Below are 22,197 nucleotides of genomic sequence, written 5' to 3'. Positions count from 1 at the left end.
AATAACTGCTAGCTAATTATATGTAAGTTATGATGAATTACTTATTTTCCATCAAATTTCTAATTTCAGTGTGTGTCACTTTTAGTAAGTAAAAAATGTTAAAATGTTTTATTTTTAATAAACTTGGTTAAAGTAGATACAACTCAACTAAATCCTAATATATAAATTATCATATAGATGCTATATCAAGGTGGTGCATATTTATGTAAATGTTCTCAGTGAACTTTAGTGATCATTGGGTACCAGGCAACACTGAAATGTAAATATGATGAAAACCTGGAATCTGATAACACCTTAAACTTTTAAAGTCTTTTCCAACGTCAACAAATCAAAGATAATTCAAAACATACTACAAGTCAAATAGTATCTTTCTGTTTTATAAATTATGGTGTATTTTCTCTTCAAACTCACTGACTGGACTAACAATGAGTTATGTAAAGTATGTTAATCAAGTCGTATGTATACTCCTTAATTGCCAAAAGCCAAAGGAGACAACATGGACTTTCAAAGAAGTGAGATGCACTGTAAAATGAAAGGCTTTGGCATTCTATTTCCAATTTGCATATTTTTTTATTACACTTCATGACTTATATATTAAAATGTTTACTTAGACATGTACTATATGTAAAAACTAACACAATATTTTAAAAGAGCACCATCAAAGTAGGTTATCAGAACAGTCTAAAATAAACATCAGTGGATGGGCTTCAAATGTGTATTTTTAAACTTTATATATATTCTACAATGATTTTAACCACATGCACCTTTGAAGATACTAACAGGATGGATTTAATAAGACTATACACATACACACAAAGAAAATCGGAGCATTTTCTCTAAGGAGAGATTTATCTAGTGAGTGGTACAGATGCCGTATCTGCTTAGCTTTACAGTTCATGCCCATCTTACTTGCACGATGGTACTATTATAAACATAGGCACAGCTGGTAAATGACACCCAAATGGCATACCAAATAGCAATGCTAATATAGTAGATTCTTAGACTTTCTCATGTGTAGGTGCTAAAGATTTAATGTTCAATTTTTTCTACTGCTGGATTCAACTAAAAATATATTACCAAAATATTTAAATAGAGATCTGGGGTAACGAGGTATATGTATTTATGGGGAGAGGGTTCCATAACCTGTTTCAAATAAGAGATAACTTAAAAAATAACTCTGACTTTATTTTTATATAAAAAAGTCACATTTGTTTGATTATTAAGATGAACTAAACTTTAAGGCAAGAAACCTTTCAGAATACATTGACTTTGTCTCAATTACCTTGTTAACATTAATTGCTACTTTTATTTAATTAGTCATTCTTCTGTTTGCATTGGAGAAGAAAAACCACAATTTTTTTTTTTTCCTGTGTTAAGCAAAAGAAGCATACTGGTAATCAATGATTCTCTCTTTAAAGAAATCTTGGTATCACCGAGGAAGAAGTTCATTCTACTCAGAGCACAAAAGGGGCCCTTTAATATTTCATGACTGAAAGCCCGAAATAGTTGATATTCTGTGACACTATGTCTTTATTATCTGACTATAAAATAACTACTAGTTAATAAGCACAGTGAAAATCTTAAATATACAACGTGACAGTATATAAATCGTTAAACAACTAACTGCAGTTGCATTTGTGATCTTGAACATGACAGCTCAATAGATCTTAACGAATAATTTTAGGAAGAGTTAAAGTTACAGAAAAAAAAAAAAAGGATGGGAATCAGAGAATATCAGAACCTAGTCTGAACCAGATGCACGATCAATTTACTTCCAGTTCAAGAATTTTATGGTAATAGGCTCAGAGAAAATAATATACTTTATATTAATTACATGTACTAAACTATCAATGAAAAGTAATTTCCATCAGAGATTTCCACTTAAATATTAACTTTAAAACAATGCAGCTTTTAAAAATCATTACACACAACTAGGAATAACAGACTCACCTTACATACTAGTTATATACTCCAAATTGTGACATCTACATTTGAGCATGAAATGAACTCTAAAACAGGTTGGGAAAGATTTTCCTTAAACAGAAGTTGTGATTCTTAAGCTGTTTTGACTTGAAGGACAGTTTACTAGAATTCCACAATCATCTAATGCAACTAGAAAATATACTTCTTGAAAAAGTTTATAGGGAATTGCTCAAAATCTATATACTGTAAATCAAACCGAAGATATGAGCAAACTTACGTATGAGACTTTTGTTCAAGTCTCTTGATATATGTCAAGTCACAAAATATCCCTTTCTCCTGCATGTTTCTAACTAGGAACCTATTTAGTATTACTTCCTCTATTTAATCTTTCCATGAGGGCAAGAACTGTTTTACTGAAAAAAACATACCTCCAGCATCCACGCCAGTGTCTAGTTCAACAAGTAATTATGGGATCTAAGCAGGGTTGATGTTGAGAAACAGAATAAGACTGAGGGAAGGACAGTACACAGACAGAATAGTACGTTCTGCATATAAAGCAAAGAATACCAAATACTGCTATAGAAATTAAGGAGAAAGATCACTTAATTATTAAATATTTAAGTGCCATCTTACTTATTTTAGGTAATTAAACAATTCCCTTCAAATAATGCATATGTCTTATTAATTTCACATTAAAAAGAAATCCTGTACAAAAAAAAATTTTATTTTTCATTCATTTTTTTTACTTGGCATTACAAAAATTACTCTAAAACTAAGATTACTAAAAAAAAAAAAAAGGGATGGATCTGGAAGCTTACCTGTTGACTGGCTGGTGCCATCAAACAGATCAACAAGGTCACCAGATGACTTGCTGCTAGGCACTGAGGTCTGGAACAAACACAAGGAACAAGCTGAGAAAACAAATTTCTACTATTTTTTCTAAATCTGCTCTATTCACTTCTCCCAGTTTAGACATAAAATGCCTGCAATTACCTTAATAAGGACATACTTAAATTTTCTGGGGAAAAAGGGGAAATAACCTTACATCCTTACAAAGAAGCAATATATTAAAATAATTCTATTCCTAGCACTGTAAAAATCCCTAACATCCACATTCCTCTCTTTTTCCTATGTCTTTTCTTACTATAGTTTACTCTGGAAAACATAACTTTCAGAGTCCACACAGATCTTCATGTTTTATGTTACAACAATCACTTGAGAACAGTATTGAGAACAAATATATAGACTGCAGTCCTATCACACCTGCTGAACCTGTTCAGAATGTTATGCTGGCCTGTACAGCCTTACAAAGTTGCAATAATTCCAAGGTCTGAGATCCACTGGGTTAGCGGTCCAATACTAGTCACTTCTAAAATTCTACAATTCTGTGACTGTGTATAGTAGAATACTAAGCTTAATTCTATTATTTAACAAACCGAGCTATCCAGTTGTTTTATAAGTGTTTCAAAACTACACTGTGGAGCTGCAGTTTGAACATCTTTCCTCTTATCCCTAGACCTCAGCACCCTGATAACTATGTCCTGCTCATTCAATTCATAAACAGTATATCACAACAGAACTGCTAGGCAATGATAAGACACTGTAAGTTCCTAGGCAAGTTAATTAGAGCTTTGAAGATTAAAATTCTAAACTGTGGCTCAAACAGGTCTTGAGATTGAGAAAGTGAAAACAATTGAGTAACTTTTCAAGAACTTTAACCTTCTAGACATATTTTTGCAGTAATAACTACAAATACAGTGTTACTGGCAGAGTAACCTATGCTCAGTTTGCACTACAAATTGATATTTATTTGAGATAAAATGTCAACTTATAAAGATGATAGTTTGGATGATTTTCCATATGCAACTTTGAATGAATTCTCCATATTGTAGTGATCACACGTGTACATTATTAATCTTGACTATCTTTATCTCCCACATACTGTACAGCCATCAGTACATGGAAACACCAGGGCCACAAAAGAAGAAAAGAATCAATTGTGAAGCTTTCATCAAAACTAAAAAGAGCACACAATATGGATGAAATTATATAGCATTCCAGAAAATATTTGGCAAAGACTGAGAAAGTGCTCGTCCCTGCCACTAAGTAGGACTAACTCTGCTTTTAGAGTTTATTACAATTTGCAGGAAACATTAGAAAAATGTTTTTCCTAGCTCTTAGCTATTTCTGATGCAAAGGGACAAGTTGGGTAAACACCAGTGGGGGGAAAGTGATAAAAACCATTTCCATCCATGGGTCAAATTTCCCCCTTTGGCATATTTCCAAAGACTAGCTTGTGACCAGGTAGCTAGCAGTTGGCTTTCATTTCTGTGGTGAATAGAAACAAATAAAGTAAGTCCAGGAAGCAGTGCTGCTGCTCATCAGCCATGACTACCAGGCAAATAAGCCACCCCTCCCTTCACAGGCACCATTTATCACACTGCTACTTAGACCCTTTTGGTCATTTCTTACAACTTCCAAATACTACCATGGTTTACTTTGTGAATTTTGTGCTGGGTTAACCAGTTATGGCATCTTGAACGAAACAGGATGTTGCCACCTTTATCAAATGAACCAAGAGTGTCATTTCTACATTCACAGAAAGTATATAGACAATCACTCAGCAACTGGGCAGCTTTCATGTCCAAAGAGATTTCTTGCTATTAATAACTCCGAGTGAAACATGCCAGATGATCATTAATATGACTTCCCAGAAATGCCTGCCTTCCAGTGAAGTGGTGAAAACAATATATACTGTGAAGCAGTGCTATCCCACCTTCACTGAAGACTGAGGGGCATGACTAGAGGCGTTCTGATCTGGACCTGCTTTGTCCCCTGTGTAGTGTGCTGCTGCTCCAAGGTCAATGGTTTTGGAAGGATTTGCTGTACGCTTGTGTCTGGTTGTAGTGGTCTCTGTGGCTTGTGTGATATGGATATGCTTTGTAGTCACAGTCTCCTCTTCATCTTTGAATTCTCCTTTGGGAGATCTGCCTCTTCTCGCTTTCTTTTCTTCATCGCTGTCACTAAAAGATATTAAAAATGAAGCAAAATAATAAGATTAGGGATTTTTTCAAAATGGAGCTCTCAGAGGTTTCAGCTTAAGAATTTCAAATGTGGTAACTTCCAAAATTCCCTTTTGATGATGTGACAAGGACCAACAGAATGTTGCCTAAACTATCTGAACAACAATTTGTGTGTATGTGTGTTTGTGTGTAGGGAAGAGTGGGGGATTCTTGCTGAATTCTCTAGACAAGCAGAAAACATTACTACAGAAAAGTTTTTACATAAATGCATGCCAATAAAAAAAGTCTGAAATAATTCTAGTGCTTGTTATAAACTTTTATTAGGAAAATAACAGGATTATCAACTGGTGAGACTGGAGAGAGCATACATCTGCATTTGATAATCATTTTCTTGAAATAGGTCGAATGCAAAAGATTAGTTTCATTTATATAAAAATTTTGTCATTGACTCTCATATATTATGGATACCCATTAATATTGTAATTTCAATGAATTCCCTTTAAATGTTATCCTATTTGAATTAAAATGATTAAATTCTCATCTGTAAATGCTAATGTAGTTTATAATCATATGCTATTTTACCAGGTATCAGGAGATCAAACACAACACTGATAATTGCTCTACAGAAAACTTAAATATATTTAAAATGTTTTGAAATAATTCTTCTCAGGTATTTCAGAGTTTTGTTTTTGTTTTTTCAGTTTTCAATAGTGTAAAAGAAAAAAATACATGAGTGAACAACTGGGTTTTTCATATGCCACAAATTAAAAATATCAGCATTCATATACTCTTCAATAATCAGGCACTGGGCTTTTTTCTGATAGGTGTAGAACAGACAGAAAATACCTGACATATGTTCCATTACCTATATTACTTAATTTTAGAGTAGGTGGTTTATTAATTTATAAATATCCTGAAATAAAACACTTAAAATTACCTTTAAAACTATGACTATTAACTGATTCAATTTAACTCAAGACTAATCTAAAACAATTTCTACTTAAGTATAAACCAATTTAGAACCTCTAAAAGGATCAAGAATGACTTCCCACACAGAGCAAAAGGGTTATATATATTTTTACCACAAGCATTTTGGGACTGCAATTCTCATTAAATATTCAAAAGTCCTTGTCACTAATTTTTATTTTATTTTATTTTTTTTTAGCAACAAATGACCTAAAGATTCCCACTATTCTTGTAAGTACAATGAAAAATTCTTAAATTTTGGTTCCAATCTTATGTCAACACAAGGTAATTTCTTTACAAGTTGAGAATATAAACCTGACTAGCACAGCAGGAAACTGAAGTTTCCTATAAGAGCAATGTTCAGCAATTTCTTGAACCTAATAAATGAACTAAGAAGCCTGAATTTCTATTTAACACACTAAGGATATCATATGAAACTGTCTATAAATCTACTTTCCTCTCATAAAGACTCCAAGATGTCCATGGTATGACTTTTAACTATAAAATAATATACATTTTTAGCCTTTTAAAAACCTAATATTCTATATAATAGATTTAGGGATTTTAGTATATTTTGGATTAGAGGCAATACAGAATAAGAGAAAAATGAAGACAAAGCAAGGAAATAAAGTAACGACCAAGAATACAGATAGCTGATCTCCAACCAGCCTGTCTGATTCTCACTTCATCATGAAAGATCAGCAGAGTATATAAGGCCTCTATGTTTTCTCAAACAAATCAAAAACATAAATATAGGCAACAAGAACATTATTGAGGGGGGAAATGTACAAAATATGACATAGGCACCATTTCCCAAAGTCTGGTATTTATTATTATACACATACTCTTGCAGTATAAAAGAGCTAGAAATATAGTAGTAAATAGATATACAAAGACATACAAAAGACATACAAAAAGTAAATTTGGCTCCTCAGAGATCACATTCCAGAAATTATCTTGAAAATGATAATTCCAAGGATTTAATATGGAAACAAACTGAAAAGACACTACACAAATATTTCAGAACCCAAGTAGTTTCAATCTTTTATTTTTATTTCTAACAATCTCTATAAACTGTTAAGGTATTTTTTAGGAAGTAAATAAAAGTTATAAGAACTTCATTCACTTGATGATTAGATTCCATCACTGTGTTACTTCAGGCCAAGTTGCACACAGCCTGATTGGTTCCCAGGTTTTATTTCTAAAAAAATAAGGGTAACAATGCTGCTCTAGCCTGTCTAACAAAGATCCTGTGGTGCACAAGTGACAGTCTCACACAACTTGCTTTGCAAATTATATGCATGTAGACTGCCTGGTTTAACTGGAGAAAAAATACCACTTTAGAACAAAAAGTGAATACTGAAAGTTCCTAATACTCTTCTATATGAAACTAAATACAAATGCTCACCTCCAGAAAAAGTAGGTTTTGAAAAAATGCATCTATATTGAAAAACATTTTAGTCAAAAATTTCACTTGGATTTACTATGTGGCACAGAACTACAGTGAAATGGCACAGGAAGAGTTAAACTTCAAATCCTTCAATTTTATTGTTTAAACTTAATATATATTAGCACCATCATCCTGCAGCAATACCTTAGAGATCCCTGGATCATCTGAAATTTAAATGCAAAATAAGCTGTGAAAATTCTTACTGAGGAAAAAAAATCTCCAATCACTAGTCTGAATAAAAACATATAGGAAATGTGATATACTTTAGAAATAAGTGTGCACAGGTAACATGGAAAGTGTATTAATACTAATTATAAAACATACTTGACCTAGCATCTTGAAACAAGTGTAGTATGCTTGAATCAAATAGACTAAAAGTGGAGTAACACAGATAAAAGTCAACATTCCCCATGCCAGGGTGACATGCCAATTTACAGATTTCTGCATAGAGCATTTTTAGGGCAGAGAAACTATTCTGCACAATTTTGCAATGGTGACTAGTGTGCATTTATCAACTGCTCTACACAGTGAACCCAAATGCTACGAGACTCTAGACACTAACAGTGTCTCAATACTTGTCAATTTTTAGTGAAGTATACCAAACAATGCATGGTAACAGGGTAAACCCTGTGAGTATGTGAATGGATGGTGTTGTATGATACTGTACTTTATGTATGTCATGCACAATTTTCCTGTGAAACTAAATCACTCTAAAATAATAAAATGTATTTTTAAAGAAGAGCTGAATTTCATTTCAGATAATGCTAATGCTCAATACCAAAAAACCCAGTTGCATAAATTTAGTACCCTTTCCAAGAGACCAAGTATTAATACCTGCATCTTTCTGGAGAGTCTTCTCTGTCTTTCCTCCGGAACTTGCTGATGGTGTCATCAATTGTGCTTCCAATTTTATCACTCAGTTCACCTAATTTATCACTGAATGGAAAAGCACTCTTGTTTTTATCCCACTCCTCATCCCATTTTGATTTGGGTTCAGGATCATATCTTTCACCTACATAAAGCATTAAAAAGAGAACTCTAAGGGTATTAAATTCAAAAGGTGTCTCCAGTCCTTATTTCTGAGGCGTTCCCTCATAATAAAATAGTTTTCAAAGGAAAACAGAAAGCTCCCACAGTGCTGAATCAACACAATTACAGCGAGGCACAGCATGTAGTGCCAGTCATTAAGTGGCAGGAATGCAGATTCAAAAGCTTTTGTTTATGATAACTTATATAACCTTAATGCATAGCACAGCAAATTGGTAAGTTCTTAAAATAAGACTGTTGAAAAGAGGAGAGGAAAACATGAAAACCAACACAAGCAGTCTAAACAAGAGAAATTAAATCTTTTTGTTTTTACAAAAGTCATTTAGTACCTTATATATTTCTTTCCTGTTTAATGTTTTTTCAATTATTAGGAAAGTATTGGGTAGCAAAACACTCATAAGAAACAAAAACTAAAAGACACACCACTTTGAGTGCTGGAAGCCCTAATATATTGTTAAAGACTCTGTCTGTCTAGTATCAAACTTGAATAATAACTCAATGAGTATCACAGCATGGGAAAGAATCATTTAATTACTGTTACAAGGGAAGCATATTCTATCTATTAAGACTTGCACACACAAGAATCATGACATATGCACAACACTGGAGAACAGCAATGATGTATTCAAACATGTGGGACTGACAAGATGTAGGGAGTTTCTGTGTGAATCTGGAAATAAAGTGAACAGGTCATGGGAGTAAACCCCTAAAGTATCAAAGTTTTAGCCCCTGATCTTGGGAATTTAAAGGCAAGATAGAAATTACAGGTACTAACTGGAACCTTCCCATTTCCATGCCCAAATTTCAGGAAGGCACAGAGAAGTCACATGAGGTTAAAGAAAGAAAACAATGAAAATTTTGGCAGGTTGAAGAGAAAGGGGAAGGACATTGATAAATAACAAAATAATAAGTGGCTAAATTAGCATTGGTTTTGAACTTTGGTTAATAAGTTCTTTCTGATAGCACATATAACTTTAAAGATCAAAAGCCATTTTGTTGAACTCCCCTGGCAAAACTGACAACCCAAAATTTTCTAGAAGCAATTAAGGATTTTAAAATATAACTATTAAACCTGTAAGGGAGTAACAACTGAAATATAACACAATAAAATGAAGCTTGCCAGACAAAATTTAAACCAAAATGGCTTTATGAGAGTGTCTCACAACAATAAATATGCAAGCTCAATGATGTGATAAACAAGATTGTGAAAAGAAACAAGTTCACAGGAAAAATGAAAACTACACCAAGCAGGATGGTGGACATCACACTAAATGGGCTCAACAAAGATGCGATATGATGTCAAAGTAAAAAAACATACAAAAAAGTTGAAGTTGATTAAATGTCTTAATAATATACACAGCATTAAAAGTAATTTATAAAAAAGTGATCCAAATACACAGGATGTTCAACTTTATTGCTAATATAAATGCTGCAATTTGCTGTGACTGAGTCTGAAAGCATTTAGTTTTCCAAATAATAAAAAATAGCAAAAAGAGGGTTACAAGGAAGTAGAGAGAGGAATTGAGTTACAAAGGGCAATTCCTACTCAAAAAACATACTAAATTGCTATAGCTATTTTGAAAAAAGGCAAAGAATAAAAGAACCATTTTGACAAATAAGTCAAAAACTTCTTACTCCTCTAAACAAATAAAAAACCTAAAAGATATCTATAAGCATTGTTTAAGAAAAATCTTGTCTAACTCAAGAATAATGATGCTGAGACATAAAAGGAGTTCTCTGCTGTTAAGAGATATCCTGCAACCGTAACTAAGTGCATTAATTCTTCTTTGAAAGCAGAGAGCAAAAGTGAAGGTATTACTTTATCAATAATCACAAGATAAGAATTGGGAGATTTTTACAGTTTCAATGAAGAATTATGAGATTGCAATATAATCCACATATATCTGAATGAGGAGGCTGGAGAGCCAGCTTGCCTAACAACTGTCAAGATGCATAGTACTGGCCTGTTGTTACATTCAGAAAATGGTCAAGAGATTGTCAGACTCAGAGAAGACAGAATGAGCCAAAGGGACATGGGAAAGAGCACTCTTATTTCTGTATGTCTCTTGCACCTAGCAGTCGATTTTATAGAAATATTATTACACTAAAAATAAACGGAGAGATGACTATTCTTTATGTTCTTCAGTATGTTAGGAACAATAAAGCTACAGGCCTAGGTGAAAAACTGACAGTGTCGTCAGTCCTGTTTTTGTGCCAAGTTAATGGTCCACTTAATTAAAGGGGGACTCTTAATGTTGGACTGAGGTATAAGAAGTTTATCTATTTTCAGCCAAAATTAGAGCTACATTGGTTTTGAATTAGAAAGATGGATTTCCTATTGGAAGTTTTATTTTCCTGATTTAAAGGGTAAGCTAAAGAAATGCCTTTTGGGTTTTTTTTTTTTTTTAATTTTAAGAATGGTAACCTCAAGCTAGAAGGGAATGTATGCTTCAAGTCTCTGTACATCAACTCAAAGTTTGTAGTTATGTAAATCAATAGTGATTAAAATAATATTCCTGAACCCACAAAATTAAAAAAAAAAAAAAAAAAAAAAGACAAGGACGTTCCCAAGATCAATATAGTAAGAGCGAAAATGAGTGTTGCATGGATTTTAGTATTCTATGGATTCCTGAAAACAATAGCATTTTGGTCTTCAGTATGCAATGATTCTTAAAACATATCCAGGAAGTTAATTCAGAGGTGCTGCCTGGCTTTGATACTCACTGTATCTGAATCCTCCAACACTGTCTGAGGAAACCCCAACATATTTGTCTTTGTTCTTCTTTGCTTTCTTTCGCTCTTCACGAAGCCTGTCGTCATCCTGGGCAAACTCAACCAATTCTTTCACCTTCTGACGAATATTTATACCTTGATCCTTACCATGCTCATCTGTGAGGATGACAAGGGAGAAATAAACCTTACAAATTTAGTCAGTATTCATCAATCCCTTTAACACAAAAACTAGAAAATTTCAAATAAAAATCTTCAATATTTTAAAATTAATAAGAAGAGGCTCTTGTCCTTTTTTTTTTTTCAGCAGCAAGTCCTAAGGAACAATCTTGGCTTCTTAAGAGCAAGCAAAGATGAATCAAAAGACCAATGACAATGGTGTTATGTAAGACTAAAGATGCCTTACAAAGAATTACTAATGACTACATGAAGTGAAGTTATATTCATAAATGTTATTTTCTTTTCCAATAGTATTTTAACAAAACAAAAATCACTTGAACATTTTAATGACCAGAAGTCCCAAACTCCTTGGTTTCCCCAATGCAAGTTTAGAAACACTAATTACCAGGATTGAGTGTAGCTGAAAACTGAATTTTTAAGGTGCTTTCAAGTTGGCCATGCTACAAAATGGAATGTGGCTCACTCTGTAGTTTTTCTTTCACATTCTGAACACACTCTGGCCTTGCTGTCTCTGCACAGTAAATATTATTTGGTGGGAGGAAAAAAAAACCCAGCTTCAAACAGATGTGTGTGTTTTGGAGCTCTAACCTTTTCTTCCCATATGATTAAAGCTATTCCTTTATGGACACCACAGGGGACCAGTCTCCAGTGCATATTTTAATATAAACCCGAACACTCATGTTGTGTTGGTTCTGTTGTTATTAGCCAGTCTTTTCTGCAAGTTCTTGTCTTCACTAATTAATACTCTAGGGCCCCATGTCTTGGATTCTGCACTCGTCACACAACCAGCAACAGTCACATTCTAATTAGAGCGGAGAAGCTTCTAAGCTGGTTCAGGTGACTGACAACTCCAACTACTGTTTTAATTTGCTTATAAGGTTTTTCTATTGCTCACCTACAAAGTGGTAATTTTCCAGGGATCGCAAATCATAAATGTGTTCTCTGGCACTTGTAACAACACGCTCTGATCCATTCCTTATGAGGTAAGCTAGGAGCAGCAATGACTGTAAGAATACAAAGAACCAAATGATTTAACGAAATACATTCTGGTATAGCTCTGGTAAATAGTTAAAAAAAATTCCAACATTAGGAAATAAATAATCTTCAAGTGTGGGATGGTTGGGGGTGGTGTGGGGAGTATTTCCATTACCTTGTATGACATTAAATGCATAGATTAAAATTATCATCAGTTTTACGTTGCTCTCATACAAGCATGATAATTAATCATAAACTTTCCATTAATATCATGTGCAAAAGATTTTTTTAAAATTCTGACTTTAAAAATATGTGAATATATCCTATGTACAGTAAGTTTTCAGAAAGCTAGCTCAGCTCTTTTCATCTGGGCTGTATGGAACCATGAATTGTTAGAAATGTTAGTTCAAAGAAAATAATTATACTTGGTAATTATATAATCCCAAGGCATTCCCCCCTAGATAAAATTAAATTTTGGGTGTTAAATGATACAACTTTTATTTTAAACATATACTGTCAAGAAGTAAGAGTAAAGAATCTTTACATTTACAGAGTTTCTTTTTGGGGTGGTGAAAACCTCCTGGAATTAGATACTGGTGACTATGGAACAACTTTGGGAGTACCATGACAAATACTGAGGTGCATCTGAACCTAATCTGACTTGGAACAAACCTCAGATAAAGACAATTCAATTGATGAAGAACTAATGAGGTTGATGAAATTGAGAGGCAAAATGACTTCAGCGCCTAATAGGAATTTATTCTTTAAAAAAAGTAGTTTATCCAGGAACTAACTTTTAACTTTATTAAAAACAAACAACAACCACACAAAAACCTTAATGTATAATAAATTGGGGGGGGGGGAGTGAGTAAAAGTGAAGATTTCTGAAGCAAACAAATACTATAAAAAACTTGGGACTAATAAAGTATTGGCTTTTACTCATGAAATTCATAAATTCTGCTTTCAAAGTTTCAAATATAGATGTTATATGAAGTTTTAGAAAGCATAAAAACTATTCCAAGTAGCAAGAAAATATGGTGGGGACAGAAGAACAAATGATTATTATGTTTCAGAATCCTACATTACATGACAAGTAAGAACTAAATAAAAGGAATCTGAAAGTACATATTTGTAAATTAAAAATGCTAACATTTTTAGAATCTTTAATTGTACTCACATTTTGGTACAATTTTTGATATAAAATATCATTACAAATTGGACAAATTTTTATGTTGAGATGACAAATCATAATAGACTGGCTTTCATCTTAATTTCTCAGACACTATAAACATGAACATATTTTCTTCATACATTTTTAGTAAGAAAATACTCAAGAAATATCGACATTTACTTTTAAACATTTATAAGTACTATTGTTGATTTTAAACATTTTTCATTAAGAGTATTTTTAATGACTAGAAATCAACAATCCAAATACAAAATCTACTACTTTTACTTTCTTTTAATCTACCTCTTTTAGAACATTTTGTTCTAGAATTTAATGTCCTTCAAAAATCACTTAATATGTACACCTTAAAATTTCAAGCATTTTGTTTTTAACATGTCAAATTAAAACAAACAAACAAAACTATTAAAATGTCCACACCTTATAAACTCTTCTCCAATTCTTCTTGTTGTCTTTTAACATTCGTGACCAAAGCATGTTCATAAGTTCTGGAAATTGTTCATACATAAATGTAGCTCTAAAAAGAAAATAATTTTCTTAAGAGTTTGCAGTATGTAAATTTTAACAGTAGATGGCAGGCTTGTTCCAAGTTACTGTTTTATCAAGGACCTTAAAAAATTAACAAGCTTAGCTTAATTCAAAAAATTTAGAATGCTTCCTTAAATGTTTTTCTTATATTTTGTATAATAACTAGCACATTCATAAACCCCACTAATTAATATCACACTTTACAAGTCCTTCATTCACTGGCATTGGTCCAGATGTTCATCAGGAAAAATTTTTATAACTTTATTTCAAGTTATTTTATACACATTTATCAAAACTTTTCATGGTAAGTTACAGTAAGTCTCTAAACTACATTAAAAGAAAATTTTTGTTTTATCATTTGAGCTCATTTTTAAGGGGAATGGAACCTACATAAAATTTACTCTGTTATTATAAGAATGATTATGTAAAATTTTATCTGGCAGCTAAATAGTTTGAAACTATAAACAAATTTTACTTTTCTGTGTAAAGATACTTGGATTCTTTCTGCACTGCTGAGTCAAATTATCACTTACTTGGCAATCTCTCCCATGAGTTGCCCAGAAGGTCCCCAAGGATCATCATTCGTTGCTTCTCGAACCTTAGACTCAATCTCTGAATAATTCATAACCACATTGGTGCTGCAGAGAAAAAAAATGCATGCATGCACATACGCACAGAGATTAGAATCAAAACTGAGAAACACATGAAAACTTAATAATGACACTACTGGGTGCCCTAATGAGATAACTCTACAGGGTGGGAAAGAAAACATCTTTTGTGCACAAGCTACCCTGAGGACACTCTAACACATTTACGTTATCTTTAAGAAGATTTTTAACTATTCTATTAGCCTTCAAGAACAAAGATGAGAGATTACATTAGAGCTGGCATAAATCTACAAAAAAAAAAAAAAAAAAGGGCTATGGGTCAAATTTAAAAAGAAACTGAATATACTAGAGTCTATTATAAAAGTAAGTCATCTGTTTCCCAACCAGATCTTGTTTACATGCAGTCTCATGTTTCCTGCTCATAAAGATCTATAAATTAGCAAAATTACATGAAAGCTAAACATTAATACTATGTTAAAAAATATTAACAAATCAAAGATGATACTCTAAAAATGTTTAGAACTACTGTGAACATTTAACTATAGTCCTTTAATTTTTCCTGTAATAAAGGTTTTCCATGTCATTATATTCACTGCAACCCTCATTTTTTGTGACTACATAGTATTTCATCAGGAAATTGTGATTAAAATCTCTAATCTCATTTTCCTAAGTGTAAAACAGGAAGAAGGGCGGCATATTAAACTGTACTTAGTTCCTGACATATAGAAAGTGTTCAAAAAAGGTTTGCTTTTTATCATTAGTGATAATAATCACCTAGAATGTACACCTTAGAATTTAAACATATTAAATAATATTTTATGAGAACTAACTTTGAAAAAGTTCCTTAAAATTAAGACATGAGATAGAAAAGTATTTGGTTGTTAAAATAGAAACTCTCTTGGTTATATGAACTTAAAAATTCAAAGACATTGGTATTAATAAAAAACACTCTGAAAATGTGATTACTATAGTAGTAGTCACTTGAAATCCAAAGCTCCAATTATTATTGAACAACTGGTATCAATAAACAATGCCTATGAATATGGTAATTCAAATCTTCCATTTAAGATTAAGTCTGAGAAATAGTGAAAAATCAGAATTACAAATGCACTTTTGTCATATAATCTAGTCATCAAAAAGTTCAATTTTTTTAAAAAGGGAAGGTTTGGTTAAAATTGACATATTTCTCACTCAAATACAAAGAAACTTCAGGTTTATATCTAAACACTATTATTTCTTCTTTTAGGAAGAGATTAATAAATAATTTTGTATCTAATGTTAAAGGAACATTATGCATATGAAAGTCACTTGGCAAATCACAGAATAAATCCGGTCTTTAGAGTTACATTCAAAATATGTTTAACTGAAGGAAAAAGTGAAACCCTGTTTCTTTCTAATACTGGGGGAAAGCTGTCTTCTAAAATATCAACTAGTTTGACTCTAAAGTTTATGACAATGAATTTTCATAAAAACTCAATGACTTTTAATAGAAGTATGTAAATAATGACTTTTTTTCTGATTTGTCAACAGTGGAAACAAAATAAAATAAAGGCACCAATGACAGATTTACAATTTAAGATGCCACAAAATGATGAATTTCAGAATGTTTTTGCTTATCCTAGTGGTTCAAATGCATAGTTTAAACACTCACAAGTGTCAAAATGCAGCTGTGACAATGAACAATATGGCAATTAGGATTATAACTCACCCAAGCATTTCATTACCAAGAGTGCACTTGAAATCTGTTTGCGTTGTTTAATTTGTTGGAGAACAAGATGAAAGGGGTTAATCTCTAGTTCATGTACATGAAATATTTTTACCAGGGCTTTCATAAATGCTGTAGTTTTGAGAACACTACTTTCCTTGTTCAAGTTACAAAAGCCCATGGGTCAAATGAGAAAGGTCCTGTTTCTATAACCCTTCACAAGACTCTTAGTGGAAGCCTGTGTGGTTTAGGGCTGTGTGTTTAGAAGAGGTGGCAGAGAGCCAATAATTTAAGAATCTTATTTCCTTGCTTGAAAACAAAGGGAACTGTAAAATAACAATTTACCACTTATGAGATAGAGTATCTACAGAATGATAAGGCAATGATAATGACAACAAAAATAACAAAGTTACATTTTCATGAAGAGAATTGGGCTCTATTTTAAAGCCATTTTCCAATGAAGTCGTCCCTTTCAGAAACTGGAAAGAATTCTCTTAAGATGAGATTTGATGTCATAAAGAATTCCAAAACAAAGTATTTTTAAGATGCACTTAATTCAGAAACAAATGAAAGCTAAAATAAACACTGTATAGTTTGGACTTATTCCAGGTCACTTATAAATAACTTTCTAAAAAGGTAGAAATAGCATTTTGATACTTTCTTTCCCATGTTTCCTGCTGCCCTCAGTCCACACTCTTCCCATAATTCCAGTGACCTTTTTAAAAAAGGAAAATAACCCCCCCATCTCCTCCCCAAAGAAAATAAAAAAAAATTACATCCAGATGTTAAAGGAAAAAATGGTTTTAATTCTTAAAACTTCTTATGATTGACATGTTTTAAAAAGTGGGTATTTCAGACACTAGAGGGGGCTCTCTGACCAGTTTTTTTAAAGTAAAATTCAGACAAAGGTCCAGCCAGGATCTGTTCTAGTAACAAAATTAGAGGAAATTACCAGTGAATGACCCAAGAACAAAGACTAGAACTTGCTTATATTTGAAGATTTTACCTTAAAACAATACTGAAATACTATATTTTTTTCAAAAAGGATAAAGTCCACACTTAAAACCATTATTATTTGTATTTTTTAAACTGCTTGCTGTTTTTTGTACACAGCCATGTAATTCTTCACAACTCTCCAGCACTAAGTAGGTGAGGACTAAGAGAGTCCCAGAGAGTACTACACTATGGACAATCAACACCTCTCTCACAGGCTCTTCAATGTTAAAGGTCACCATTAACTTCTGCAAATATCTTGTCTGTGGGCTGCATGACACAGCCAATGTTCCATTATAGGGGTGATTATTCAATTTATAAATTATTAATGTTCATTTGGTCCTCCTTTTCTCCCCTAGGCATCTCCTCCCATCCCCTAACCCCACCCCCTCATTTCTTGCTTATTTCATTACTAGTGATAAAATACCCACTTATTTTACTTGATAACATTTTGGGTCAATATTTTAGAAGTAAAATTGGATAAAAAGGAAAAGCCAAGTTGGGGCTTTAGCTGACATCAGGTCAGTGCTTCTTTTAATCTACATTAAGACTAATCAGTAAAATGAATGACAAGAAAAAACTTGAATTGTCTGTACAGATATTTTTTTCTTGTCAAAAGTTCAGAATATACTTTGTTAGACTATAAAAGAGAAAAGGTAAAGTATTGATTGGTATAACCCAGTCCTAACTGCTAACAAAAGAATAAGGTAGTATTTTTCCCAATTTGCCCTCTTTTATTACTGCTAAAAAAAATTGAATCCAAAGGATCTATTTTTAATATAGTTTTCTGCCTTTTGTTTAAAATTTCTTATAAAGACTCTACCCACTATGAAATAAAAAAAAAAAAGAATCAGCAGCAGTATCTTCTAGACTTTTACATACTTGAGGTCTGTTCAAGAGTCAGAAACAGAAAAACAGGCAGCAAGAACAGAGGTAAAGGTAGCAAGTAAATGTTACCACATTTGATCATACAGAATCTTAGCTATAAAACAGCTACAGTGGTAAGACACAGAATAACTTACAGTGCTATTATCATATAAGAAATGAACCAATAAATATTGTAAGGTATAGGAAAAATCTATACTAAATATAACCCTGGCCACTTTCCAGTGCTGCCATGACCAGCAACAGTCCCTCTACAAACATATTTAACAACAATTACTTAATAGAGAAGGTAAATAAGAATCGCATGACTAGTAAATGGTAATGGATGTCCAAACTGTGTTAGATTTTCTAATTCCAAAGCGTATTTTCTCTCATGCCATAAGGCCCTAAAATCTGAGAATTAACAGTACAATGTAATCTAAACTAAATGGAAAAGTCTGCTGATATCTCTATGTATGTTAGAGTGCTATCACACAATGTGCTACTAAAAGAACTAAAAGCTGAACTTATTTAAAAAGATAAATTCTTGGTAATGGAAATTAGTTTCCTTTGGTTTTAGTGAATATTAAATATAAACTATTCAACTGATGAGGAAACCTCTATTTTATGTACATGCTCTTAAAAGAAAAAAGAAACAACCAGTTTGAAAAAGGATACACTGAACCTGAAGACATCCAAACACTGAGGCTCTCTTATCTATCTTCAGAGAAGAACAGCTTGGCTACTTAAAAAACATATACCCAATTTCAACCCAAATGAAATGCTCATGTGCAGATTACTTATGAGTGCATTTATTCACACAAAGGGTTACTATGGATTATTCACCTTTCACTTTCCTTATACTTTTCAAGAAGGGCCATTAAAAAATGCTAACTGCTAAAAGAAACATTTTGTTTTTAAAAATATCATCAAGAAATTACATAGAAATATTGTATTTTATATACAGTGATCGATCACAAGTGAAAAAATGAAAACCAAATAAATACTAAAGTGCAGTTTAGTTCCAAGTTTTATAGTCCATTTCCCCCAGTTTTACTGACATAATTGACATGTTATCACTGATTAAGTCTAAAATGTACAGAATAGTCACAGTCCTTTTTAAAGCTTCTACTTTTAGAATTATTTTAGAAACTCAAAGATCAAGTCAGATGCTGTAACTGGATACCTAAAATACTTTTAAAAACATGGTGCAGACAATAAAAACAAAACACCACCACACACACAAAAAACACAACTGCCCAAGGTCACACTCAAGCTGCCTATTTTTCACATTAAAAACCACAGAAAATGTATTAATCATCAAAAACACCATATGAATTGCTTTTTCTAAATAATGTAAAACAACAGAAAAGTATCCCAAAGGTATAGCCATTTTTATAATTCTAATTATTCTAAGCTATAAGGAAATTAAGGATTGAATACTGTTTTTTTAGACCAAAAGTTACTCCTGCACCAAGTTGACTACCAAATTCTTTGATTTACACTGGGCAATGAATGCTACCTTCAATTTTAGCAGTATTGATGTTCAGTCCAGTGTATCATGGGTGTGGAGAACTGGACTACAGATTTCCTCATTCTTGATATTTCCCTACTATTGAACATTGTTTTCTGGCATTGTTCAATAGTGTTCTAATCTTAATTCAAAATTGTAGACATTTGGTTCTAAAGATGAGTAAAGTGGAAAGATGAAAAACCATGTTCTATAGAATTATTTTTCAGACTTTTGCCAGGAGAACAGAACAAATTAAACAATGAATACAACTCTGCATGTAGAAAAGTCTTTAAGGACAATCAAGGTTGATAAGGTTTAGTTGAAGACTATCTTCAAAATTATGAAAATGAAACTGTTCGTACAGAGTCCTGGCAATCCTCCAGATAAGATCTAGAGTTAAAAGTATTCTATGCCTATATAAATGGGACTACATCAAGTTAAAGAGCTTCTGGTACAGCAAAAGAGGCATTAGAAAAAAGAAACAGACATCCCACTGATTGGGAAAAAATTTTCTCACACAAAACTAGTGATAAAGGATTGATCACAAAGATATACAAAGAACTGATAAAACTCAACAAAAATAAACAACCCCATCAAAAAAATGGGCAGAAGAATTAAAAATACACTTCTCCAAAGAGGGAATGCAGATTGCCAACAAGCATATGAAAAAATGTTCAACATCACTTGTAATAAGGGAGATGCAAATTAAAACCACAATGAGATACCACCTCACACTAGTGAGAAGGGCACATCTTCAAACAACTAGCAACAACAAATGTTGACATGTGGAGAAAAAGGAACTCTCCTGCACTGCTGGTGGGAATGCAAACTGGTACAACCACTATGCAAAACTGTTTGGAGGTTTCTCAAACTGCTAAACATGGAGCTTCCATATGTCCCAGCAATCCCACTCCTAGGTATCTACTCAAAAGACACAAAAAACTGATTCAAAAAGTTACCTGCACCCCCATGTTTATTGCTGCTTTATTTACAATTGGAAAGACATGGAAACAACCCAAATGCCCAAAAGTGGATGACTGGATTAAAAAGATGTGATACATATACACAATGGAATATTACTCAGCAACCAAAAAAAAAAAAAACCCAACAACACATGCCTTTTGTAGCAACATGGATGGAGCTGGAAAAGATCATGCTTAGTGAAATAAGCTAGAAAGAAAAGGAAAAATACCAGATAGTTTCACTCATACAGGAATATAATGGACCAGTTGAGAAAATAATAGTAATGAACAGTTATATACCAAGCATTTTATAGGGGTGGAGTGGGGAATGGGCTCAAAAACAGTGGGGGTAGGGAAATGCACTGGACTGTGGTGATGGCACACAGGTGATTTGGTGATGGGAAGCCCACGGGGATTACAACTGAGGTGGAAAAATGCAAACAAAATGATGTTATATTATTAAAAAAGAAAAGTATCCTATACCCTTTTATAATTTTTTTCTTTTTTAAAGATTTATTTATTCATACAGAATTAGGGTACAAGCCAGAGATGCAGGGGTGTTGAGAGGTTTCACCAGAGACCGAGTGGGGAACAGAACAGGCAGACTGACTAAGTACACTGCTAAGGGAAGCAGTGGGTGGGTCAGTAGAGGTCTGCTGCGCCATGTGGGTCACTTCCATAGGGGATCCAATTCGCACTGAAGCACTTGCAGCCAGCTTGTAGTGCTGAGTCCTAACCCACTGCACCACTTGGGAGGACCCGCCTTTTATAATTTTTAAACACAGGGCAACCAATATTTAGATTCAACAAATTTTTTCTCAGGTAAGAAACTTCTCTGTGTGGCAGAACATTCTTCATAATTTTTACTGATGCCATACAGAGATGAGTGTGTAATCCATCCATGATTACTAACAACCCAAATCAATGTGTTCCTTTCAAAATGAATGTGAAATCTCTCCACTTTCCACCTGTGAGTATCATTCTCTCAGATGCTGCCACACTCACAAATAGTACTGTAGTCTGGCTTTCTTTGAGTGGCTTTTTTCACAGCCCTGGAGCACAATGAAGTTGAACTGTGAAGTAGCTATATGCCAGGGAATGACTTAGATAAGTGAATTGTTCCCACACATGCAAGACAGATTTATATCATAACAAGATTGTACATTATTTCCTGCCATCAAATCTGCTAAATCTGTTTTTAAAAGTTTTTCAAAATTTTTCAACAGAAAAATCAAGAATCCATTGCATTACAGAAAGCAAAATAGTTACATAGTAGCAAATGTAATTAAAAACAACACAAACAAAAAAGAAAACTGGAAGGTCATATGTATCAGTAACTGACATTAACTTATTTACAACATTGTTTCTCTTTAATCTTGAAAAATACCCAATATAGATTATTCAAATTCCAAGTGACATTTTTTTTTTTTAAAATTATGTGTTGATAATCATTAGGCCAAAGGCTTGTATGGCCCAATTGTTCATTGGATCAACTTACTGCTTTTTTTTATTTTTTTATTTTATTTTATTTTTTTTAAAGATTT

At 32.8% G+C, this 22,197-nt stretch overlaps 1 protein-coding gene across 2 annotated transcripts in view; it reads right to left on the bottom strand.

Annotated features, from left to right (window-relative positions):
- The window catches only part of CLINT1 (clathrin interactor 1), a 56,135-nt gene that overhangs the window by 12,671 nt on the left and 21,267 nt on the right, over positions 1–22,197 (bottom strand). For both annotated transcript variants that reach the window (XM_004689827.1, XM_004689828.1), the window contains exons 2-8: positions 14,542–14,646; positions 13,901–13,997; positions 12,215–12,323; positions 11,134–11,298; positions 8,197–8,374; positions 4,700–4,946; positions 2,742–2,811 (exon numbers count right to left, since the gene is read on the bottom strand). In XM_004689827.1, the coding sequence (XP_004689884.1) occupies positions 2,742–2,811; positions 4,700–4,946; positions 8,197–8,374; positions 11,134–11,298; positions 12,215–12,323; positions 13,901–13,997; positions 14,542–14,646 (971 nt within the window). The remainder of the gene's footprint in view (positions 1–2,741; positions 2,812–4,699; positions 4,947–8,196; positions 8,375–11,133; positions 11,299–12,214; positions 12,324–13,900; positions 13,998–14,541; positions 14,647–22,197) is intronic.

Source organism: Condylura cristata, unplaced genomic scaffold, assembly GCF_000260355.1.
Source record: "Condylura cristata isolate star-nosed mole 26May11 unplaced genomic scaffold, ConCri1.0 scaffold00026, whole genome shotgun sequence".
Lineage (NCBI taxonomy): Eukaryota > Metazoa > Chordata > Mammalia > Eulipotyphla > Talpidae > Condylura > Condylura cristata.
This window is presented reverse-complemented; position numbering and strand designations above follow the sequence as displayed.